The sequence below is a fragment of the Mastigoproctus giganteus genome, chromosome 1 (genome assembly GCF_048544385.1).
Source record: "Mastigoproctus giganteus isolate SK-2022 chromosome 1, ASM4854438v1, whole genome shotgun sequence".
In the NCBI taxonomy this organism is placed as follows: Eukaryota; Metazoa; Arthropoda; class Arachnida; order Uropygi; family Thelyphonidae; genus Mastigoproctus; species Mastigoproctus giganteus.
This window is the reverse complement of record NC_143575.1, coordinates 249,434,841-249,461,996: the sequence shown is the minus strand read 5'-3', so window position 1 is coordinate 249,461,996 and position 27,156 is coordinate 249,434,841. Positions and strand designations below refer to the sequence as shown.

General features: G+C 39.5%; 1 protein-coding gene across 2 annotated transcripts in view; it reads right to left on the bottom strand.

Moving 5' to 3' along the window:
• The window catches only part of LOC150091743 (triple functional domain protein-like), a 402,788-nt gene that overhangs the window by 215,121 nt on the left and 160,511 nt on the right, over positions 1-27,156 (bottom strand). For both annotated transcript variants that reach the window (XM_090376799.1, XM_090376800.1), the window contains one exon: positions 20,567-20,660. In XM_090376799.1, coding sequence (XP_090232925.1) covers positions 20,567-20,660 — 94 coding nt within the window. The remainder of the gene's footprint in view (positions 1-20,566; positions 20,661-27,156) is intronic.

Here is a 27,156-nt window from a genome sequence, read left to right as displayed (position 1 = left end):
CACGAGCAGTGGAAATCAGTTGTTTTCTCGGATGAGAAGAAATTCAACCTGCATGGCTCTGATGGGAGACAAACAATTCGCCGTATACGCGCTGAAGAATACCATCCAGACTGTATGGTGTCTACAGTGAAATTCCCTACCAGCCAAATGATATGGGAGTGCATTTCGTATGCGGAGTAGGTTACCTTCAGTTTATAAAAGGTTCGTAAATGCCAATGGATACCTGGCTATATTGGAAGGCAAATTGCTGCCAACCATTAGAGACCATTTAAACCTGCCAAGTAACTGTATCTTTCAGGACGACTCTGCTCCTTGTCATCGGGCGAAAAGTGTAAGCAGGAACTTCTGTAGTTACTTTAGCTTCATTTCTGCATTAGAGGTTGGACAGTAATGAGTTTACATTTGTTACAGGTGAAAAAATCGTTGGAAGAACGGTCCATTACAACTGTTAGCTGCCCGGAAACAGCCGGGACCTGAATCCTATAGAGAATTGACTGTTGGCATCGTGTGGAATCTGCAGTTGCCAGAAAGAAAACAAAGACTCTTCGTGAACTTCAGGAAGCCATAATTCGTGTTTGGAATCACGAACTATCAGTTGATTATCTTCAGAAATTGATCTTGTCAATGCCTCGACGGTGTGCTGCTGTCATCAGGGCCAGAGGCAGTTCAACTAACTATTAGTTTGCACCTGGTAAACTTTTCATTTTTTTTCCATTTAAAATGATAAACTGGAGCAAATTGAGGGCTTCTGATAACATTTCAGCCATAATTGTCGTGTTTACCAAAACTGTTGTATAAAGGATGCAAATGCTCATTTTGGAATACTTTGAGAGCGCCTGTCAAATATTACTTAGCTTTTGCTTAACTATTAATAAATATCTTTTGTTTATATTTATTTCTGATGTTAGTCATTAATATACCATAAAGTCAGTAACATACCATCGCGAAAAAGGGTTAGAAATGTGAAATTCCTAGGTAGTAGTAGTAGTAGTAGTAGTAGTAGTAGTGGCACATGATGCAAGAAAGCAAGTGTAGGAGCTTATGCAGCAACAGCCAAAAAAAAAAAAAAAAAAATCACACCATTCCCTCCAAATGCCTGTCCAGTTCCTCCTTAAATTTATTTAACCTATCAACTTCTACAACGACAGATGGAAGTTTGTTCCAGCAATTAACCACCCGCTGGCTAAAGGCAAATTTCCGCACATCTATTCTACATCTGTCCTTTCTTAATTTGAACTTATGTCCCCTTAGGTTGGTAATCTGAACAAGTGGAAGGATCCCATCAGAATTCAGCGTGCTCAACCCATTCAAGGCCTTATAGACCTCAATCAGATCACCGCGCAGGTGCCTAGTCTCCAGCCACTGCAATTTGCAGAACTTAAGCCTCTCTTGGTAAGAGAATCCCTTCATTCCCCTCACCAATCGTGTTGCTCTTCTCTGTACACGCTCAAGCAAATCTACATCCTTCCTAAAATGAGGCCTCCAGACCTGTACGCAGTACTCAAGGCGTGGCCTGACCATTGCCTTATACAGAGGGACAATCACCTCCTTTTCCCTGCTAGCAAAATTCCTATATATCATTGACAAAACCCCATGACCCGCCCTAGCAGCCTGTCTGCACTGCTCAGAAAACTTCATATCTGACTGCACAATTACTCCCAGGTCTTTTTCATTTTCTACCACCTTAAGTGTAGTACCACACAGTTGGTACGTTTCTCTGGGGTTACTTCTACCCATATGCAGTACTTTGCATTTGTCAAGGTTGAACTTCAGTTGCCACTTCTTAGCCCATCTGCCCAAATTATCTAGATCCTGTTGCAGTAGCACGCTGCCATTACTGTCATTAACAACCCTGCCAACCTTTGTGTCATCTGCAAACTTCGACATTAAGCCTGATATACCTTCATCAATATCATTGATAAATACACAAAACAACAGTGGACCCAACACCGAACCCTGTGGGACTCCACTAATAACATTAGTCCACGAAGAGCAGCACCCATTGATTACCACCTTCTGTCTTCTCCCACTTAACCATCCTTTTATCCATTGTAGCAACTTACCCTTAATACCATTCTGCTCCAATTTGTACAGTAGTCTTCCATGCGCAACAGTGTCAAAAGCTTTCCTGAAATCCAAGTATATGATATCAAAATTATTTTTTGCATCCAGTTCCTTTGTGACCACATCATAATAACCAATCAAATTTGTCAGACAAGACTTTCCCTTAACAAACCCATGCTGTGTTTGAATTATTGCTGCAGTCTTGTCTAGATGATCCTGCAATGCATCTTTAACCAGCGACTCCATTATTTTACCCGGAACAGAAGTTAAACTAACTGGTCTGTAATTACTCGTGTCACCCTTCGATCCACCTTTGTGAATTGGAGACACATTTGCACATCTCCAGTCCGTGGGAACCTCCCCTGAGTCCAAGGATGCTCTCATAATTATGGCTAAGGGTTTGCTTAGTTGCTTTGCCGCCTCCTTTAAAATAACTGGATAGATCCCATACACCCCAGGTGCCTTTCTTATGGTTAACTTCAACAATTTCTCCTCCACTTTGCCCTCAGTTATTACAAAATCATTAAGCACACTGCTACAATTTGATAACCTTCTTCCATTTTCAAATTGTAATAATTCCTCACGTGTGAATGTAGATGCAAAATACTCATTCAGTTTGTTTGCTATCTGAGCAGGATCATCAACAGTCGAACCATCGATGTCAAGTGATCCAATCATATTCATCCCCTTCCTTTTAGAGTTTATATAAGTAAAGAAATCCTTGCTGTTTTTCTTAGCATCTTTTGCCAAAGATTTCTCGTAATCCGCCTTCGCCTGCCGAACCTCCTTTGTGACCTGATTACAGACTAGCTTATATCTGCCACAGGCTTCTGCGTCACCTGATAATTTATATGCATCCCGTGCATTTTTCTTCTCTGTCACGAGTCTCATTAGTTCATTTGATAACCATTTAGGCCTAAACCTTGAACGATATTTCTTAATCGGTATATAAAGTCTAGTAGCTTCCACGATTAATTCTTTGAATGCTTCCCACTTAGAATTTACTGTTTGTAACATCGTCAGTTGATCCCACTGTACAGAATTTAAAAACTGTCTGAGACCACTGTACTCCCCTTTACGGAAGCAAAAACCCTTTCCTTTACCCCTGACGGTAGTTACCTCTTTGAGTAAATCCCACTTCAGTACACTGTGATCACAGTGTGCACTTCTTCCGTGTAAACTTCCGCACATCTATTCTGCAACCGTCCTCAAGTTGAATTTATGCTCCGTCACGTATATAGTTTGTGCTAGGGGTGAATCCCATCAGCATCGAACTTGTCCATTCAAAGCCATAAACACCTCAATCGGATTACCTCGCAAGTGCCCAGTCCCATATCGAGGCCACACAAAAAAAGTAATGATAGGATAAGACCTCCGTAGCCGAGTGGTCAGGAGTGGGAGTGCAGTAGCACACGCTCTTTGAGTAGACCGGGTTTCAAGCCCCTGACTGCTAAAAACGGTCGATCTGCCAACCCGCACTGGACCAGCGTGGCAGATTATGGTCCATTTCCCTCAGCATGAATTGTTGAGGAGGCTTCCATCCTGCAATGGGTTGATAATGGCTGCAATTAACTTTTTTTTTATCTTCACACTCATTACATGGAGCGCACACAAAGACATTTTTATCATATCCAATTCGTGAGGGTCCTGCAAACGTTAAACAAGTCGTACGTTTCATAAGGCCGTGACGTGGAGGACAACTGTCGTCCTCAGAGTCATGGCACTCCGACTAGCTTGAGCCCTTTGCTTTGCTGCTCGGGTCTGAGGCACAATTTTCGTTCAACTTCAATATAATTAAAATACTACACTAAAGAAATGTACCTAATGTAGTAATAACACTATGCACACGTTATGCCACGAAGTTTAAGTTATTAATGGGCCGAGAGGTGGCTACTGAAGTTTAACATTGACAAATGTAACATACTGCATGGGAAGCAGTAACCCCAGAGTAACATATCAACTTTGTGGTACTACACTGACAAGTGCAAAGTGTGTTAGTTGTCTGACGGCACCAGGGGTTTCCCCCATCTCCGCGTTGTGTACTCTGTTTGTGTAGCACAGAACTCTGTGAAAGCCAGAGATTTAAAAAGTGTGTGGGGAGTGGACGGATGTGTAGTGTTGTGTACCATTGTTCTTCTGATCATTTAGCCGTTGGGCCACGTACTACACTGACAGTGGTAAAGAGTGAAAAGGACCTGGGGGTAATTGTGCAGGCAGATATGAAGTTTTCTGAGCAGTGCAGACGGTCTGCAAGAGTAGTTCATGGTGTCTTGTCAATGACATACAGGAATTTTTCTAGCAGGGATAAGGAGGTGATTATTCCCTTGTATAAGGCAATGGTCAGGCCACACCTTAAGTACTGTATACAGGTCTGGAGGCCTCATTTTAAGAAGGATGTAGAACTGTTGGAGAAGGGCAACAAGATTAGTGATTGGAACAAAGGGTTGTTCTTACGAAGAAAGGCTTAAGTTTTGCAAATTACAGTGTCTGGAGACTAGGCACCTGCGAAGTGATCTGATTGAAGTGTATAAGGTTTTGCATGGTTTGAGCATGCTCAATGCTGATGGGATTGTGCCTCTTGCTCAGAATAATCACCTGAGAGGGCATAAATTCAAATTGAGGAAGGACAGTTGTAGGATGGATGTGCGGAAGTTTGTCTTTAGCCAGCGGGCGGTTGATTGCTGGAACAAACATCCATCTGTTGTTATAGAAGTTGATAGCTTAAATAGATTCAAGGCAGAACTAGAGAAATATTTGGAGCGAATGGATGGGTGAAATAAGGGGTTTTTTTTTTTTTTTTTTGGCTGATGCTAAATAAGCTTGCTTTCTTGCATCATGTGCCTTTGCTAATGCTAATGCTAATTAATTATATATAATTAAAATTCGAATGTTCTTATCGATACAAAATAGGGGCGGCAGAAGTCGAATGTGGTTCCTTAAGCAATTATAAACGATAAATAACAAACAAATTCAGCAACGTAATCAAAGAATCCCAAATAATAACTACACTTCTAATTCTAAATGAAAAGTTAAATGCAATAACAATCCTACTCCAATTCACCAATTAAGCAACAATAATACTACACGCTACCAAGTTCGCGTTATATGTATTAGGCTATACCGTTACTCTTGAAATTTATAAGTAAATTATAATATACTGTAAAAGAAAATTATCTAACTAATGCCAACCTAAGTGATTCGAACTGTAGAGCTACCTAGTTACTACAATTAAAAAATTAGAAGTCCCCTACAACTCACTCTATAACTATAAAAATGGTGGCAAGATTCGAACGATGCAAAGGTTTACGCATATTCAATATAAATGCACTTACTCCAACATTTCTGCCATTCTTCAAAAACCTGGTGGAAACCATATTTTACTATACGTTTGAGAATTGCCTCTGATGTCTTTATAACTTCTGACGATTTGAAACGTTTTCCTCACAGCTCCTTCTTTAACTTTCGAAATAAAAATAAAAAAATCGCAGGACGCAAGATCAGGCTGTAAAACTGATGAAGGACACATCTGACATTAATGCTGGTTAAGTACTCGATGACAGAATGAGCAATGTGAGGTTTCGCATTGTCGTGACGCAGCATTCACCCACCTGTGTGCAGTTGGGGTCGTTTGCGACGAATGTGATCCCGCAAAGTGTGAAGTACAGTTCTGTAGTAAGGTCCTGTAACAATCGTCTGACGTGGCACAACGTGCTGGTAAACTATTCCTTGAATGCTAAACAAATGGATAAAGAAGGCCACAACTTTTGTTCCTTTTTTTCTTTTTTTCTTTCTTTTTTTTTTTTTTTTTTTTTTTTTTGGTGTTGGCAATGACGGATACTTCCAGAGTTTTCTTTACTCTTTGGATCAATATGAGGAAGTCGTATCATCGGCCGTTATAACCTTGTACAGAACCTCACCATCTTCAGTAACCATCCGTTGCAGCTCCTGACAAACCTCCAAGCGAACTTGCTGTTGTTTAGGTGTGAGTAGCCTTGGAACCCAGCGTGCACAAACATATGTAAATGGCCATGGAAAATACTGTTCGTTCTTTGTACTGATATTCTCAAAATCTCTGCCAGTTGTGTTACTGTTATACGACGATCTTCTCTCACGATTACAGAAGCAGTGTTTATGGTTTCTGTGGTGAAAGCAGAGGTCGGGGCTCCAGGACCGCCGATTTGTGTGATTGAATTACGTCCATCTTTAAACATTTCAAAACATCTGAGAACTGTACTATATGGAAGCGTATATTCACCATAAGTCTCTTTTAACATTTTCTATGTTTCAGCTGACGATTTCTTGAGACGGAAACAAAATTTGAGAGGCGTAAACCTTTCAAATTTTTCAAACCTTTCAAATCGAACAGGCGCAAACTTGACCGACTGTCAAGGTCACAGCATGCGCACGAGTCAACTGCGCAGTTGCTATGTGATGCAGCTTGGTTTGGTTCTGCATCAGCTAGAAATAGCAAGCAGCATGGTCGTTCATGAAAAATTATGATCATTCTTTATTGAACAGCCCTCGTATTTATACGTCTATAGAAAAAAACACATATATAATGCATGTATGCATATTCTTCCCTTTTTCCTCACCCGGAGATTCTGATTATAGAGAGTGCACGTGATCTGGCAAAAATTCCAGAATATGATGCTGACAACAAAGACAATAATCGTGGTGTAACCGTGTATCAAGAGTAAACCGCGAAGGAAACGATTCTTAAAGTCATGAGTAGTTTAATCGCTGGTATTTTCTTGCTTAGGTCAGATAAATTTTTGTCTGAAAGGGTTTAACGTAAATAATACGGATAATGGCATACTTCTTTAAAACGTTATTCAATTCTTTCTAAATGCTTCAGCAACACCTAATTAAATTCTTATTTATTTAAAACATTATTTCAGTATGTTCAAAATAAATAAATAAATGTAGAAAAAAAAATAACCTAAGTGGCCAGCTGAGGGAACAAAGAGAACAAAGATCCTAGTCATATAAGTTGCAAATAATAGAAACAATACATGTTATGGCAGCAGCAAAATTTTCATTAGAAACTTTCAAGTACTGCTGCAATTTTTTATTTATTTTTTTCCAGCCCTCGCGGGTAGCAAAGTGGTTATAATCATTATCCGAGTTCGAATTCCATCAGAGGCTGGGTTATTCCGTTTCAGGTGAGGCTTGTATGGTTTTTCTCCCAGAAATTCATGTTTTTCGTTCAGCAAATCGCCCGAAGGATACACGCAATTGTATACCAAAATACTGACGCCTCATAGCATTAGTTGCTGTGGAGCTTAACATACACCTACCCACTGTTTTTTAAATAATAACCATAAAGACCGTTTACTAATTTCAGCCATGTTTTATTTTTCAGTTGCAAGCGAAAAAATTTATAATCCGATCCACAAACCCAAATCTCGTCTAATATAGGGTGGATAATCTTCCCTATCCGCCCACCCACTCATTTCCCCCTCATTCTGACCTCTCTACTTCTCTTACCTAGTGCTTCCTTTCAACAATTTTTTTTTTTCTTTTTTTGGGCCTCTGTCAGGAAGCTCAGGCGACCCTGGCAGAGGCCAGCCAGAGTATGACGAGCAGCCTGGCTTACCTCCCACTGGTGGTAGCGAGCAACGCGGGGTCCCACTAGGGACCCTGCAGCCAAGAAGCCAGAGACACAACAACAGAACATCCCAAACAATGCAAGAAATCCTTAGCTTCTTACAAAGAGAAAACTTCGTCCAGGCTTCATGTATTTCTTGAGACGTTAGAACATTTTACAAAGAAACATTTCCAAAGAGTTGGATCCTTAGGATGGCTCACAAAATAACATTTTGTTACAAAAAAAAAAAATATATATATATATATATATCGGAGATGCCTTTCCATATATACATGGAAAGGCATCTCTGATAAGTTCAAAATCTGTTCACTTATCTAGCTTATCATTTATCCGTAAATTCGTGATAAAAACAGATTTCCGCGAAATTGCTCACGTTTAAATTTTGTAAGCGAGTTAGTTGTAGATAAGTTTGGAGTTCTAACAGCTTGGCACGCGGTACCTTTGCCGCTTCAAACCCCTGGTACCGATCTCATATACTGAAAACAAAATGTTATTTCTACGCTCGTTACAAGTGGATAAACTGATTCATTATGTTAATCATGGTATGCGAGTGCGATTAAATATGATCAATTCTTTCTACAAAAAAAGGAGAAAGTACTCGTGTACTCCTGTATTTGCTGCTATTGATTCCCAGATTTCCATGGTTTGGGGGTGTGTGGTACATCTCTTACTGATGATACGTGTTAAACGCTGGGCGGTTTAAAAGCAAAAGAACTGCTGCAATTTAATTTGCAGGTAGCTGTATTAGGGATATTTAAAAAAATGGAAATATTACGAGTAGTACAAACCTACATACTGCCAAACCAAAATATCAGGGAAATGCTCATCCGGATATGTAGTCATCTTTTCTAAAACCCAAATGGAATAGTCCATGATTTAATAATGTATGTAAATGAGCAGCACTCTTTTGATGTGAGCTGTTGTGATGGGTCACATAATGAGTGTACCTTAACTGAAATTGCGCACAGAATCTTTCTAAATTTCTCTATTTCATTCTTCTAATATATTAGGATTTTTGCGAAGGTCTCTCAAAGAGTAATTCACCAAAAATTATATTTATTCGGCAATATCGTTACTTATACACTATATAGGTACATCCTTCCTGCCTCTTTTTTATATTGAGGACATAGTTTTCCCATAGGTTGTGTTGCTACAACGATACGGCGTGTTGCTTTTGAATTCTTAGCGAATGAAGGAAAATATTGGAAACATCTATAAGCCTCTAGAGCAAAGTTTCAGGCACCCCCCTCCCCCCATACTTCTCCTTCAACCCATGCACGGTACTAAGTATTATAGGTTTTGATACCTTTCGTGTTTGGAGTTTTCATAAAAAAAAAAAAAAAAAAGCGACTACACACAAACGGCACCAACGTGTGGCCACTGTTCTGAAAAAGGCCATTATTATAACAACTGCCCCAAATAAAAGAACACAACCAGTTTGTACAAATTGTAAAGGCCTAAAAATGGACTCTGCGCACTCCATAAGAGAGAGAAAATGCCCAGTGTACCTTAAGGCTAAGAGTTTATACAAGGCAAGACTCGATTATGGGGACACGCCTTAAGGAGTACAAGACCACTGAAGTTAAGTTCATACAAATAAACGCACAAAGGGCCAGGGCAGTGGCCGATCAGTTACGACTTAAAGCTGAAGAGGAGCACATTGACGTCTTAATTTTGCAAGAACCATATGCCCACATGAAAATGGTCCGAAGGTATCCCCTGAAATACAAGATCATCCAGGCGGGGGATGAGACTCCCTGAGCAGCCATTGTCATCCGGAATCCAGACATCACAGCTACTACAATTACACACCTCTGCACTGCTTGGGCCGCATGTGCCCACAATGTTACCGCCATGGGAGCCTTTTATGTTGTGGCCCTGTACAGATGAGGACATCACCTTCGCCATACATTACCTTCACACGGTAATCAACACCTTTCCAAACTCGAGAATAATCATTGGCGCAGACACCAACTGCAGGTCCCCGATGTGGCACAGTCACACACCTGATCGACCGGGCACAAGGTACGGTCAAAAACTAGAGGAGTTCCTGGCAAACGCACCAGTAAATTATTATACCTCCCACACGACCTGCCGACCTTCTGCAATACGTTGTGGGAGTCAACTATAGATGTCACCATGGCCTCCAGAAATATAGCCAGCAATATTACTGGGTGGTCGGTCCAAGATGCCTGGACCACCTCCGACCACCGTGCCATAACCTTCCAGCTTACCCGCTCACTAATTAGGAACCCAGTACCAAGACAAATACAGCACAGGTACGCTATTCAGAAAGCAAATTGGGACACCTTCCAGACAAATCTCAGTTGCCTTACAGGAACATAATGCCTAACTCCAGACCACTAAAAAAAAAAAAAAAAAGTAAAGTTCAGCCATTATCAACCCACTGCAGGGTGGAAGCCTCCTCAACAATTCATACTGAGGGAAATGGACCATTATCTGCCACGCTGGTCCAGTGAGGGTTGGCAGATCGACCGTATTCAGCAGTCAGGGGCTTGAACCCTGGTCTACTCAAAGAGCGTGTGCTACTGCACTCCCGCTCCTGCCCACTCGGCTACGGAGCAGTTAGCGAGAAAAGCGAGAAATGCCTACACCGCGCAGATACGTCACTGCAAACAGGAGACAAACAAACAAACAACGACTGGTCACAACTACTGGCAATAACGATCCCTGGGGGTGGTCTACAAGATCACCACAAACAAGCTCCCTCGGGGGGAGGTTGTCGCTACTACTAGAACTCCACAAGGTGCCATGACTACGAACTGGGAAAGCCATCATAAACAATATTCTTGACGGGGTCTTTCGACCACCGGCTGAACCGCAGACTGACGATCAGAAGAAAATGTGCCAAGATAATGCGACCTACAATAACCAAGCAATGGAAATTCCTTTCACCAGGGAGGAGCTAACTGCAGCAGCATCAACTATCAGAGGAAATAAATGTCCAGGGCCAGACCTGCTAGAACCAGAAATTGTTAAAAAGACAGTGGAACATGCCCCTGACCTGATGCTAAATCTTTACAACAAATGCCTCCAGGCAGGAGCCTTTCCAACATCTTGGAAGGTTGCCAATGTTAAACTTATCCTAAAAAATATTTTCAAGTCCCAGACTCTTACAGGCCTATAGCCTTGCTCTTCGAGAGCCTATTACATGCAAGCCTCCAACATCACTACAATACTGCAGGACTAACAACGCCCAACCAGTTCGGCTTTCGACAGGGTCATTCTGCCATAGATGCCCACTAGCACCTCCTGGGGAAAGTGGAGAACTGCAATACCTATCATCACATATGCCTCTGGCGTATGGTATCACAAGGCTACTACCGCAGTCAACTGACGTATCATCGACGTAACCTAAAGATCGATTCTACTATTTACTTCTCGTGCCTGCAGCACAGTGAGCACCCACGCTTTACAGGTCCTGACCGGAGTTCTCCCCCTTGACCTGGAGATTGTGGGCAAAGGATTACTTTACCACCTGGCAAAGGGCACCTCAAGGACTTATCTCGGGCATACAACTGACCCAGCAAATAACCGCACCGCTGAAAAGAAGAGGCTCTACGCTCACCTGCTGCAGGTGTGGCAAGAGGGATGGACAAACTCCCATACAGGGGAGATAACCAGAAAGTTTATACCTGACGTCGACAGGGTCTACCCTAAGTTCCCAACGTGGTTCTCACCTGGACTCCATGCGGCATACCTTCTCACCGGACATGACGCCATCAATGCCAAACTTTTCCTTTTGGGAATGGAAGAGGACCCTACCTGTGTTTGCGGCGGACTGGAGAGCTGGCAACATATAATGTATGATTGACAGCTTTATGACGACCTCCGCAACATCCTAATAACAAAGATCCTATATTGTCCTAGAGGACGGGAGCACAACATACTGGATACAAAACAAGAGTACCTGGCTTTCTCCTTCTACGCCCAAGAGCTCTTCGCAAGATGTTGTTGTTATTTGGTTTTTTAGAAGCATTAGCAACTAAGGCCATATTGCTCCGAGAATATGCGGTGGTTATTCCTTGACCTTTCCGCATCCTCCGTATTTGGTGGTGACGGGCTCGAACCCTGGTCTAATCAAGAAGCGTGTGCTACGCACTGCTGCTCCTTCCCACCTGGCTACGGAGGCGCCTCTCTTCGCAAGAAGACGAGTGCTCGCTGCAATGGAGCACAACTGAACCCTATACATGACAACCAGGAATAACAACTGAACCTACTTAATAAAGGACAAGAACTGACTTGACTAAACTGGACGGGACCTGGTCCCATGAGTGATATCCCAAATGGGAACACCAATACCACTGAAGACCAACTGCAGCTTGCTGCTGGCCATCTTGGCTCTCAGACCATGCTCCCTTGCATGGTCCTATCTTTTCCCCTATCCCCCGTCAGGGGGAGGGGATGGTATTTTCCGTCCCCTCACCTCCTTGCCACTCCTCTCTTCGTCTGGTGGGGCATGGGCCTGCCCCACTGATTATCTGGGGTCGCCTTCTCTATCGTCCCCATATTTCTGTCTTTTCCTCCCAGACTTCTGTCTCCCCCCACTCTACCTAATACGCAAGTGTACACCCCACATAACTTAAAATTTAATGACTAAATTTAATTGCGTTCACACTAAACTCATTTGGCCTTTCTACTCAACTTTCTTAACCCCCACGGAGCGAAAATTTTATTTTATTTTATTATATATATATATATATATATATATATATATATATATATATATTTTTTTTAGGTCCTAGCCATTGAAATCTCAGGAAATTAGATGGCAGGACCTGCCAGAGTAAATATTTCGATACTAGTGTATCTGGTCTGCCTCCACGAGGCATAGTGTGGACAACTTTGGGCCCCAGCAGGGGTTTAGCGGCTAAATAGCCAGAAGAACGATACACAATACTACACTCATACAATATCCATACACTTTTAAATCTCTGGCCTTTACAGTGAACTGTTATACCCACAATGAAAGCAACGCGGAGATGGGGGAAACCCCTGGTGCCGTTAGACACGAACACACTATACACTATCTTGGAAGTGTCTCAATTTTGAAATATATATCGGATTTGGGTGATGCTATACGTCGGAATCGGATTCGTGTGATTTTGTACATTTTAAAAAGATATCAACTTAGGCAGAACGGTAAAATAAAGATATTTGTCTCTTAGTTGAACTTAAACCCATGACTGAAAAGAGTACGAATGCTACGATTGCGACTTCTACGTTGAAAGATCACCCTGCAATCATGTGGTATTATGTGTATCCTTCATTTATTTCTTTTATCTGTTACGTCCAAGTATTTGTCCAGTCTCTATTTAAATATACTGTACACAAGTCTTCCAGTTACACAAAACTTGAAGTTTAATCGAGTAACTTCACCAAAAGAAATTTTATTCCTAGGCTAAAATAAAATTTTAGCCAAGAAATAAAAGCTCGCAATTACACCGGCGGTTTTCGCTGTGAGATGTGGTTGACAGACCATAACACAATTTTCTTTAAATAAAAAAAAATATAAAAAAAACACTTTTTTATAATATAAACTTATGTGTCGCCACGTGCTGGTACATTATCCTATGCGTGTCACTGGTTCGTTAAATGCATGATTTTTTATATTTTTATTATTTTTAATTAGAATCCATCTCTTTGGATTCTAACAAAAAATTTGGAAAATGTGCTAACGTCTCAAGAATTATTGAAGCCCTCCATTCTGGACAAAGATTTCAACCTCTAGATTAGGGTAAAAATAATTGAAAATCCAACACTTTTTTAAATTTTTATTGAAATTACATGTAGACTGCCTCCACGCATGTAGACATGTCAGATCTGCCGGAGACCGACTAACTCAGTCACGGAGTGAAAAAAAAACATAAAAGTTCCTGGTATCATCGGCGGAATTCGAACCGGGGCCTTTTCCAAACGGTGTGGGCAGGACGGTAACGATACAACTGTTCTACCGCGCACAGTGTCTGGAGAGAGACACATTAAAAGTTTCTGTCGTTCTGTCAGAGTATTTCTTCAGTTTGGCTAATAACGAAATCGAAAGCGGTTATATTTTCACACGCTGTAGAGAAAGAAGCGACATTAACTAAAGCGCTACCTACAAGAAGATTATTGGAAGGAAAGAAAACATTGGTTAGACTAAATGAAAGAAATATTTTACTCTTTTATATCATCTAAAAACGTACTGTTTTCACGAACCGCTTTACACAGTAACTTTCAATGCTTCCATCTGCTTGGAAGAAGCTGCATTAAATATTGATAAAATTCATTTGTGAAGGAGAGATTTCCATTGCAAGTAAGCTATTTCCCGACTACGGTATAAAACATTACAATATAAAAGCAGCGAGAAGCTATCACCATAAAATATATTTCCCCGATAAAAAGAGAGGGAGAGAGAGAGACTACGAAAGATTGTTATGATCGAAAGAACAAAACTTCTCATGTACTGCTATAATTCCATATTTCTCTCTTGCTTATAATGGATGACGTATCACTTTATTGCTTTTTTCCTACCAAATCTTCACATGAACGAACCATGTTTTACAAATAGCACACACACATTGCAATTACTTTTATTCAAATTACCCTAGTTTATTTACCAAAGCTGTTCAAAAACAGAAATAATGTGAAATAATAAACCCAACGATAAAGTTTTTACAGTAGAGGATTTATTTTACGTGGCGACTTGTTATGAGAAATGATCTGCGTCCATGTTTCGTGAAAGCAGAGCCATGGAACATTCCGTCTATCACTATCAAGATGATGACATTGAGTTCCGGGTCAGTTTAATTCTGCCGCCAATTAAGAAAATATTGCTAGAAATCCATAAAACGGCAAAGACTTCCCTGGAAAATAAATAAAGATAAAAATTTAAGGTTAGCTGCATACACAACGAGGGCGTTATGTGTCGCGTCTCCTCCCGCTAAAACCGTTGTGTGTGTGTTTGTCGTTTTATCTTCAAATAAAAAAAATATTTACATTCGTTGCACAAGTACATCAATAACGTCTTTAGATTAAATCGAAGACAGGAAACAACTTTCCCACTGTGAAAAGAATTTACCGTATCAGCCCGACCATACGATGTTTGTTGTTTGTTTGTTTGTTATTTTGTTTTTAGGAGCATTAGCAACTAAGGCCATATTGCTCCGGGATATGCGGTGGTCATTCCCTGACCTTTCCGCATCCTCCGTATTTGGAGGTGACGGGCTCGAACCCCCGTCTAATCAAGAAGCGTGTGCTACGCACTTGCTGCTCCTTCCCACCTGGCTACGGAGGCGCCTCCGACCATATGACGCACTTATTTCCTCGCAAATGTTACCTAAAATTCCCGTGCGTTTTATGGTGTGAACTTATATTAGGTGCATTAATAGAAACCTTTTTCTGGAAAGGTTTCCAGGAAGGACGGACGAACTTAGACCGTCCGTCCGTCCGCCCGCATGTAATAATTCAACTTCCAGTGAAAGCATTTTCATGAAATTTTATATTTGGGCCATTCAAAAATATTTGTCGAACCATTCCAACAGTGTAGCTCTGTCCTACCTCCAAACTATAAAACACTGACTACGTCGAGCCATCTCCTTCTTGAGATCAATATATGCAACAGTAAGCAGGGCGATCACTCTGAATAATCATTTGATTGAACTTATCACTCGACCACACCCCCTGCGACTTTTGGCTTTGGGGCTACTTGAAGGACAATGTGTATCATGAGATTACCGAAGTAACAGCTCTGAAGGACAGCAGAACAGCCCGAGAAAGATCATCCCCCCCCATTGTACAGTTGACATGAAGAAGAACTCTTTTGCATACAAAAAGCACACGCCATACACAATACCCTTCACGGCTACAAGCCAGGGGTTAAACAAAAAACCAAATACACCGTGTATCCCCCTCCCAATTGCTAACCGAGCATAACGCTGCTTAATTTCGGTGATCGACTAATATATATATATATATATATATATATTAGTCAATTTTATTTAATGGTATCTATCTGTAGGGAATTAGGTGTATATGACAGGTACCTAATAGGGTAAACTTTACCAAATATCATTTTTATAGTCTTCTGTAAGAACACAATATATATAAATAAATAAATTTTCTGTTTATACTACGGCACGACAACCAAGTCAGTAGAGTTTCCAATAAATCGTCAATACAAATATATATATATTGGCTTCACCGTGTCTGTCCGTCCGTCTGCATGTAACAACTAACTCTTAGTGAAAGGGTTTTCTGAAGTTTTATTTTTGGGCCATTCAAAAATATTTGTCCAACCATTCCAAATTTCATTAAAATCTGACCAATAGAAATCCAGACAATTATTAACCTTTTTTTTTTTTCATGCAATTTGTATGGTGAAAAATGAGAATTCAATTCATAAGATTAAACGTCCGTGCACGCTTGGCGCTTATTATTACATGAGACTCGTGAACGTGGTGTCGCTTGTGAAGTTATACACATAGAGAGAGAAAATAGAAAAAAGGGGTATACGGGAGATGCGCAATAAATATTATACAGTTGAAATTAAACTGAGTGGATGAGTTTAGAGAATAGCCGAGGGGTTACTTCCAGTTCGAAATACTCATACAACCAACCGACCATAATCTTCAAAGTTACTGTCATAACGTGTTCGTAATGAGCACTGTTCATATAATCACGGCTGATAAGATAACCAACTCCAATTGCTCAGCTAGCTTAGGCGGTGGAGTATTAGGCTTTTAACTTTAAGTCCAGGGTTCAGGTCCCTGTTCGAGCGTACATTTTTTCCTCCCTTTTAATTATTCTCACACTCGTTGAAAATAAGCAAGTTATTGAGTTCGTGGTTTTTAGTTCCAGTTAAGCCCTCTTATCCGAATTCCGATTAACCAACGACCCCCCCCCTTCTCCCATCCTTAGAACATATTGTCTGATGTTCATAGAATGCTTCCCGTAAGGTCAGCTGTGTGTTTGTTAAGCGCGTTCGCATATATATATATATGTATATATATATATGTATATATATATATATATATACATATATATATGCGTTACTCATTACATGCGGACGGACGGACATGGTATATATATATATATATATACCATGTCCGTCCGTCCGCAAGTAATGAGTAACGAGTCCGTCTTCCAGTGGACGAATTTTAAAGAAATTTTATATTTGGGCCTTTTAAAAATATTTGTGGAACCATTCACATTTCATAAAAATTGGACCAATAAAAATAGAGCAATTATTTTTCTTTTTTCCACACTATTTGTATGAAAAAAAAAAACAAAAAAACAAATTCAGATTAAATGTGGTGTTAATGCAGTATTTTTAGATACATATAGAAGACATGAGACTTAAAAGTACACGTGAGAAGATTAATAAATATACGTTCTTAATTAAAAAAGGCTAACTTTAGAGAACGCAAAACTATAGTTTTATTAAACGCTCTATAAAGTTATAATCTCCGTAATTAACTGACACAAAAAATGAAACAATAAAAATAATAATTAAAAAAAAAAAAATCGAAAGCGCCTAAAATGTAACGCACTGTGTACATTAACTAACTTGTTCCAAAACGTGTTTGCACTTGTAAAATTATTTTTTTATTATAACTACAGTGCTATTAAATATTACGCAAATTAATGAAATATGGGTGAGAAAAGAGAGACAGTTGTTGTTTCTATGAGCAACTAAGTTGGATGCGCCAGAAAGATTCGATAAGGATGAGACTCTAAAACAATGTGTTACTGAATTGTATATGGGCGAGACAACTGTAAAAGACTGGAAAAAAAATTATCTGCTGATCAGCCTGCTGCTCAAAAATTTACAGAAAGTTTAATGTCCTTTATATAAACAACAGAAGAAAAAAAAATCACTGGAGAACAACTACACGATATGGATGAAATAGGTCAAGATTATAAGATGTTACCTACAAAACCATGGTGAAAAAAAAGGGCAGTCTGCAGCACCAGGATACAAAAAATTCAAAGAGAGAAGTATCCACCTGCAGCAATGCAACTGGAACTCGAAAATCGCCGCTCTTTCTTGTTGGTAAATCAACTAATCATGGAGATTTTCAAAATATGAATTGTTCATCTTCCAGTTCACCACCACTCACAAAAATCGTCATGGATGGACTCTGCATTATTCAAAGAATGGTTTGTTTCGTGAATTTGTACCTTCTCTAAAGAAACACTTGAAAAATATACAATTACCGGAAAAGGTTATTCTGGTTGTGGATCCACATGTGCAAATTTGTGAGTATAATCACGGTCCTCCCCACATCGGCTGGAAAAGACCTGAGTTCGAACCTCGTCAATGACGCTGGGAATTTTTATGGGCCCTCTCTACAATATGGCCGAGTTAGTGGTCTCAGGTGAAGGTGACATATTTTTTCCTTCCGAAACTCGGGTTTTTCGTCCAGCATGCAGCAAATCGATTACAGAACACAGGCAATTTACAGACATTATACGCGGCACAATATGGTGTAAGTTTCTGATGCGCTTAAAAACACTACAACAACAAAAACAACAATACGATTGTGATGAACTTAATAAGGGGAGCATAAAGGCCATATTTTGACCACCGAATACATCCTTCATCCAACCTATGGATCAAGGGGTTCTTGAATGTCTAAAGCAACAACACAGGAGAAAGTTTTTGAGTTTAATTTTGGGAAAAATAGAAGACACGAATATCTTGTAGAACCTTAAAAGTCATCAAACATCAGAAACATGGAATGAAATTCCAAGGTCACATTTATCACAAAGATCAAAAGGATAAAAAAAGCTCTTCGATTAAGAGCTTTTTTATCAGTTTTGGGGCCCTCGTGGGTAGCGCAGTTGGTAGAATCGCCCATCCACCGGGTGGAAAAGGTGCGAGTTCGAGTGCCATCGATGACGCGAATTTTTATGGGCCTTTTACACAACGTGGCTGAGTCAGCCGGTCTCAGGAGAGGGTAGCATGGTTTTTACTCCCGGAAACTCGGGTTTTCGTGCAGCAAACAGAATATCGACCAGAGAACACACACAATTTACAGATGATATACAAAGAGCAACATGGCCTTAGTTTCCGATGCTCCTATTACAACAAAACTGGTGGGAGGTTGACAATGCTAATGAAAGTCGGGAATTACACGATAATAAAGATCACAGCTTACTCAATGATTTCAGGCAAGTTGAAAGCTTCAAAGATTTACACCAAGAAGAAGCCAACATTGGATTCAACGTTTTCTAACAAATCGAATCGGTGAAGATTTGTTGAAAAATGTATATATTTTAAGCGAAACGAAATTTCCTATGGACGTATATATATATTTTTTTATATTTCCCCTCTTTAAACAACTTTTTCAATTAACCGACCAACCGGTCCCGATTACGTCGTTTCTACTGTACTTAGCGTCGTACGCACAAAACAACTCCACCTCATTGTTCCATTATCCCCTATAATAATTTGTCCAATTCTTTCTTAAATTTATTGAAACTACCCACTTCCACAACACCAGATGGACGTTTTTTCCAACAATCAATCACGCTCTTGTTGAAAGCAAATTTTATTTTCACATCTATCCTTCAGTTCAGCCGCCCTTTTCAATTTAAGTACCCTTGTGAATATCTTCCAAGAGCTGAAAAATATTCAAAAAGTCCATAAACTTCACACTAAATATTTAGACACAGATTTCGTAGAAAATATAATTTATTCTGTTCCATTTATTTCGCCACGATCTCACTCTCTTTTTTAAATTTAAATATGGGACTAATTACAGGAAGAACATCCCATTATTCAATGCTTTATCTCTGTTGAACAAATTAATCCTCTTCCGCATCCTTTGACGAACAGAGATGCGTAATCTGATTGAATTTTCTAAGTTACTTGTCAGAAACAAGTAATAATTACAGTTTGCACCAAGAGGACTAAGACCATGAGGTGTCAATAAATCATGTCTGCAAATTACATGTCAGTTTGACTGGGATGAAAAACAAAGGTTCTCGGAATAAACCGAATTAGCAGTCAAAATATACGGCTGCCTCATGATCTTAGTTGCCTCGGCGCAAATACGAAACGACAAATACAACCATACTATCTCTGATCGAAGTTATTTCCATTTCAATAGATTCGACAGACTTACTTTTACAGATGTACTTTTAATAATCTAAAAGACAAAAGATTAAGTTCTAAGTCTGCTAAAAAGCAACAAGGACACGTATACAAACCTTCCCTTGAACCGGTTCTGTTCATTGGAAAAAAGTTAGTGGGAAAAAGTTTCATGAATTTTCGACGTGAAAATATCCAAAAACCGTTTTTAAAAGCGGTTTGTGAAACAGTTCCAAAAATTATCTTTATCCTCTGTAAATAGAAAAGAGAATAAAACTGTTGATTGTCAAGAGTGGAAACATCCTCTTTCCACTACGTTTTTATCGAGCGGGGGCGAAGATAGACACAGAGGGAACTATTTTTGGCGTACACTTATCGCTTTCGAAAAGAAGCCGTCCCTATCGTATACCGACAACTGCGGAAAATTGATGTACTTGCGGTGTTTTGTACAATGTTTGTTATTAATGTGCAAGATTTGTTTGTATAAAGTAAATGACATCTAAAGCACCGACGTGTTGAAAATAAATTTGGGCAACGCAAATAAAGTTTTTTAATTTTAATTTTTATGCCACAGAGTCCCATTTTAATTAAAAATTTAACTCAGATACTGACTCAATCTAGAATTAGTTCGAAGTGGTCACATGCATCATGATCTGATGTAAATCTCCGAAAAATTTCACCTGACGATGGAATTTGAAATGAACTCAGAACGTGGCTTGATTCTCACAAATACTAGTTGATACGTTTCAATCAAATTCAAACATTTTTCTAAAGAATATAACCAAAGGGATGTTCACCTGAAATTCCCTCGACGTTTGGGGGATAAATTATTAGTATCGGATTCTTTCGAGCATGGATGATTGTTACTAGCAGGAGCAGTGGTAACAGCATCTGAAAAATCAAAAGATATTAATCAGAAACTTGATTCATTTTCAATGTTTCATTCGATAAACTCCAATAAAATATTTTTCAAAACATACTTAAAAGTTTATGGTCTAAACCGTATTCAGTACATTAGTGGAATCATTTAATTTAACTAATCAAGTGAACAATGAAATATGTGGTTCTAACAGCATGGATTGGTTGGGGGTTGAGAAGCTAGTTCCACCTGGGTAATTCAGGTTCATTATCAAGCAAACTGACAACAGCATACTTGTAACTTGTAATTTACAGCCATTATATACAACGCCTCATAGCCTTAGTCGCTTTGATACAAAAATAAACACATCGGGTGGAAAAGACCTGAGTTCGAATCTCGTCGATGACGGGGGAGGAATTCTTATGGATCTTTTTCACAACTGGCTGAGTCAGTCGGTCTCAGACGAGGGTAGCATGGTTTTTTTCTCCCGGATACTCGGGTTTTTCGTCCAGCAAACAGAAAATCGACTTCAGAACACACGCAATTTACAGACAATATGCACGGAGCAACATAGTCTTAGCCGCGGATACAAACTCAGCAACAACAACAACAACCTAAAAATACAACATACAAAAGTGAAGGTGTGAACAAGTTTCTTCTTGTTTCCCAAAATTTAACCTTCCGTGTACTTTAAGTATAGAATCACCATAAAGAATTACAATGCGCATTAAAAGAAAAAAAAAAACGAAAAATAGCAAGAACCATACTGTGATTACTAAATTTTTTCTAAAACTCCCAATTAGAATATGGTTTGCCCTTTCGGTCTTGATCTGTCATACAACGAAATCTTGTACAGAATTTACGGGTACCCATTTTCAGAAAAAAAGGAGAAGAAAAGAAGGGAAGAATGAGGAAAAAGAGGAGAGCGGCGCCCCAAAGCAACTGCGCCTCAGTAAATTCGGCCTTGTGTACATAATATCCAACTCCGAATATTTTCACAAAATAGGAGTTGTTCCCTAAAGAACATCGTGCATCTTCTTAAATTCAGTTTCGGTTTATATTTGACAAGCTTTTAATTAATGCTAGGAACATTTTAGGAAAAATAAAAATTGTACTTTTTTTCCCCAGTAGCTTATTTTGTTATAATAAAATTTAAGATATCTACTTTTATTCTGTTAAAAAAGTTTTTCAACCGAGAAAATCTTAGAAAGAAAACCTCAAGTACAGAGAGAAAATTAGTCATCCTACCTATAATAATTTTTCAAGGCGGTTATGCTTACTTGTTATGAAAACAGAACAGCATCGACAGTACCAATTTATCTCGATTCGAATGAATGTTATTCTACACAGATTCATAACAATGCTGTAATTGTGTATCGTCAAATTCGTGGTACATGGAAGCCAACTGTCTTGTTTACGAAGTCCACTGCATAATATTTTCTTGAAACATTTCAGTCTCAAGTTTTTTTTTGTTTTTTTTTTATATTCTTCTGAACAGCATGTAAGAAAGTTCCACACACGCGTTGGGTAAACATCTGAACTACATTCGTAAACTGTTATAAATGCACCAAATGTACTCGTGCTTCAGGATGCGATGGTCTTGGCAGACATCATTTGACTCTTACCCTATTGGAGGGGGCACTGAGCTTTTGTTGGTCACAGATTTTATCTTTGTTTTAAAGCCATTAAAGCTTTAATGTCGCAGGATTAGATTGGATTATTTAAGTGTCTAAGGGGTTAGTACATTTAATGAATTTAGATTAAAACATATAAAATTCACCATTAAAACGCCCAGTTCACAAATTTGTACACAGGGCGTTTTCTATGGGGAGTTTTTACAGTTTTAAGGGATGAAAAACCGTGCAGCGCTCAATCGGTCACTCAGGTTCAATTCTCCTTACTACAGGAATCAGGACTAGGCCTTTTTTTTTTTCGGTTGTTTGTGCAATTTTATGAATAAAATGACAGAATTAAAACATTAAGGCGTTTATTAAGGACACAAGAACACTTAAGTGAGAACATCTTAAGCGTCTTTTACTGCACATTATATTTCCAAAAGTAACTGGAAACCTGCACACTGCAAAGAAGGTTTTATTGATAGAATATTTAATAATGTTCAGCCCATCTATGGTCTTAATTACACACTCCATGTCCTTATCGGTAGATACCGAACCATTTTTCTTTTTTTTTTTTATCAAAAATTTGTTCGGAGGAAGGCTGTGTTGTGTTCGATTCCTTCTTCAACACAGCAATCAGTTTAGCAGACATGTTGATCTGGCAGGAAGCCGACGTTCCAATTTATTCCTAAGGTGCTTGCTGTGGTCGATTTTTCTGCTTGCTGGACGAAAAACCCATGTGACCCTCGTCTGAAACCAACTCAGTCACGTCACAAAAAAAGCCCATAAAAATTCCTCGCGTCATTGAAGGGATTCGAACTTAGTATTTTTCCACTCGGTGATTATAACCACTGTGCTACCCAGGAGGACTTATAAAGGTGTTTAATGGGGGGTTGAAGTTCGAGTTCTGGGCAAGCCAACGAAGCTTTTGCATTCCCATGACTTTAAACGAAATCATAGCAGACTATGCAGACTAAGAGAAAATGGCCCCCTCCGCATACTGCTGCCAGTATACGAACAGCAGAATTGTCAGAATGTCAATGTACTGCGTAGAATTCATTGTTACAGGAACGATGACAAGTGGTACAATCTCCAAACCACGAGAAACAGTCCCAGACAATGAGAGCATCTCAACCAAACTTGACAGTTGGGACGACACACTGTAGTAAACAGGACATCTTCCAGACATTAAACACGTCCATGAAATTAGTAAATTGTGTGCGGTGATCCATTACTCTATAACATGGATTTCTAAATTTTCAGGATCCGTTACGATTGATTGTACACCATGAAAGTCGATACTGCACTGCTGTTTTTCCGTAACATCCGATGCCATCCAACTTCCTATTTCTTATCTTTGTGGACACAAGAACCAATATCTGTTCTTGTGTCTGCCCTAAACTCCTAGTCGGCAGTATTCGATAAGATCCGAGGAGAATCTACGTTCCACTCTTCTGAGCGTTCTCAGCTCTCCTACTATCAGTTTCGCCGGTCAATCCGAACGTTTGCTAGCTGTAATAGCAGCATGACGTTTAAATTTGGTGATTATGTCAGCTACCATTGATCGAATGTTGCAGTTTTGCCGCAATGACACAAACAGATTAATTGCTAATATGGTATTCTATGATAACCGCCCATTGGAAGTCGATAAATAAATAAATTTCTGTTTATACTCCGAGTCGACCACACACGGTCAGAGAAGCTCACAAGATCGAAAGAATACAAGAAACAGCACCGTATTTCTCCTTGATGGATCTACTGTACTTCTTTGATCTGCTCACTTCTAGCATGAATAAAGTTGCTTTTATACCTACGTATTCTTAACATGTCAGGTGTGGATCATTATCAGCAAATCTCAGGGATATTCGGATACTTTTGGCAAGAGTCTATTTCTGGGTGTATATTTCTGGGTGTATTTGTAAATAGTACATGTAACGATGAAGTATGTTCTTGCTCTTTTAGTGAAAATTTTCGAATTTAAAGTGTACGGATAACTTTGCGTCGTTACCTTAGTAACCGCCACTAAGGATTCAAGAGAGCTCCATGGAGGTATTTTAGCTAAAATAAATTTTATATGTCCATTTAACGTAGAAAGTTCCAGCAACTGAAAACACAAAACACATGCCGTCCACTTGGCATCTATTGGGAAGCCAGCTGCTTTGAAAATCGAAATAAAAATGCAACCATAAGATACAGTAAAGGACAATATTTGCTCTACTAATAAATCGAAATGCAATTGAGAATTAACGATCGTTTAATTTCCTCAACCTAACTCAAAACTGCCCACAAATAAATGTTATCAGTCCGTGATTTGCACCCACATTCGGCGATCTACTTAATGTTTGTTGATAGTAGTGATTTCACGTGATGTTCACCTTACGGCAGAGACCCTGTAATAATGACTTCAATTACTAGGGCTTTTCCGAAATCAGATGTGAGAGGAAATGAGGTAGTTAACATCGATGAAGTTGAGAGCGCCTTCCCATCCCTCACCTTCACCCCCCCTCCCGATTCTGGAAACACAGCCACCGTGGACCTGCACACAAACTGATCAATCTCAGGCAGCGCCAAAGGTGGGTGGCTATTTTTGGCTGCAGTCAGAACGTGAAGATGAGAATGAAGGTCGTTCTCGCTGTCAAAGCTCGTAACAGCGATGCCACAGAAGGTGGTGCAACCTAGCGTTAAAGCCGGTGCCGTGCTACGGCACTAGGACGGGGAAATCCGGTTGCCCAGCTTTTAAATTCAGAGCATTTCGTGCTAGCGAGTGCCGTCCACGATTTATGTGAATAATTACATAAATTACATAACTGAACGCTGTAACAAGTTTCGAGATTTGAACGCGGTACTGCGCGGTTGTAACATAAATTATTACAGTCGTAGAAGCAGAAAACTATAGACTCGATGCAAAAATATATAAAGGCCTAAATAACGACCGGAAGAGGGGAATTGGTCAATATTAAAATTACTAGCAGCTATTCGATTAAAATAAGGATTTTTTCTTATAGAATAAGGATTAAGATAAGGAATTCAGTTTGAAATAAGGATTGCAAATCGGTTTAGCATTACTACTGGTGTTAGTATTAGTAGAGGTAACTGATTTAAGGAAGCAAGCTTATGGCCCTTGTGAGTAGCGCAGTTAGTATAATCATCGTCTTCTCCACTACGGGTGGTAAAGACCTGAGTCAACGACGTGAGGAATTTTTATGGGTCTTTTTTACAACATGGCTGAGTTCGTTGGTCTTAGGCGAGGGTAGCATGGTTTTTCTCCCGGAAACTAAGGTTTTTCGTTTAGCAAATTCGACCACAGAACGACGCAATTTACAGGCATTACATACTGTGCAATATGGCTTAAGTTACTGATGTGCCTAAAATAATAACAACCAGCTTATGCAGCATCAGACTGTCGTGGAACTTTAGGCGCATTAGCGGCTTAAACCACATTGCACCAATATAATTAATTCTTGTGTTCTGTGGTCAATTTGCCCCTTTGCTGGAACCAAAGTTTCTAGGAGAAGAAACAATTCATTTCTCGCCGTGTTGTTAAAAATGCTCATAAAAATTCTTCGCGTCAGAATTCGAACACGGGCCTCTTCCATCCGGTGTGGAATGGGCGGTAATTATACCAACTGAGTTACGCACAAGGCCCCACAATACCTGTCCATTTCTTTTAATCATCTGTTTAATTCTTTCTTAAATTTATCAAATTATCTACTTCCACAGCACCCGATAGAAGTCGGTTCCCACAATCAATTACTCTCTGGCTGAAAGCAAATTTTCACACAGCCATCTTGTAACCATCCTTTTTCGATTTACGTTCCATCACGTGTGTTGTCTGAGCAAGAGGAAGGATGCCATCAGCATTTAGTTTACTCAATCTATTCAAAACGTTAAACAACTTAATCAGATATCCTCACAGGTGATTTCCAGGTTTTCAGTTTATGGGGCTTTTTCACAACGTAACTGAGTTAATCAGTCTCCGACGAAGGTAGCACTTTTTTCTCTCGGAAACTCTGCCTTTTTTGTCCAGAAAACAGAAAATCGACCACCGAATACATTAAAATTACAGATAGTATACACGGAGCAATATGGTCTTAGTTGCTGATGCTCCTAAAACCTTACTACCACACCCGGTTTCCAGATACTGCAATTTGCAGGATAGAAACCTTTATTGGTAACAGTACCCTTTTGTTCCCTTGACTATTCTAGTTGGTCTTCTCTACACCCATTCCAGCAGACCCATATCTTTCATAAAATGAGGCCTACAGACATGTATGCACTCAAGATTCAGCCTAACCACCGCCTTATACAATGGGATAATCACCTTGCCCTTCCTGGCAAAATCCTGTATATCATCAACAGAACCCCTATAAGCTGTCCTATTAGCCTGTTTGCAAAGCTCACAGAACTTCATGTCGGGCTGTGGTCTCTTTCGTTCTCAACCACCTTTAGTGTGGTACTGTCCAATTGGTATGCTATTCTGCGATTACTGCTTCCCATATCCAGTGCCTTGCATTTTTCAGAGTTAAATTGGTGGAATGTAAAAACTTGCTTCCAAGAAAAAAAAAAAAAAAAAAAAAAAAAGAAGAAACATACCCTTTCTTTGCCTTAGACCGACTAACTCGACCATACTGCAAAAAAAAAAAAAAAAAAAAAAAAAAATCATAAAAAAGGAATCGAATAGAGGGTATTTTTTTCACATGATGTGGAAAATAAATAGATTGGAAGCGAATACAGCCTTACCTTGGAACTAGAACATCGCATGCTTTTAAAGTTAACCTGCTGGTATCGCAAGCAAAAGCGTTATTTTTCCATTTCAAATACAATTTAAAATGCAAATGAGAAACAGATAGATAATCGACCAACAATGTCGATAACTACAGCTGTTAAGATAAATGTGACCAATACGATGAGC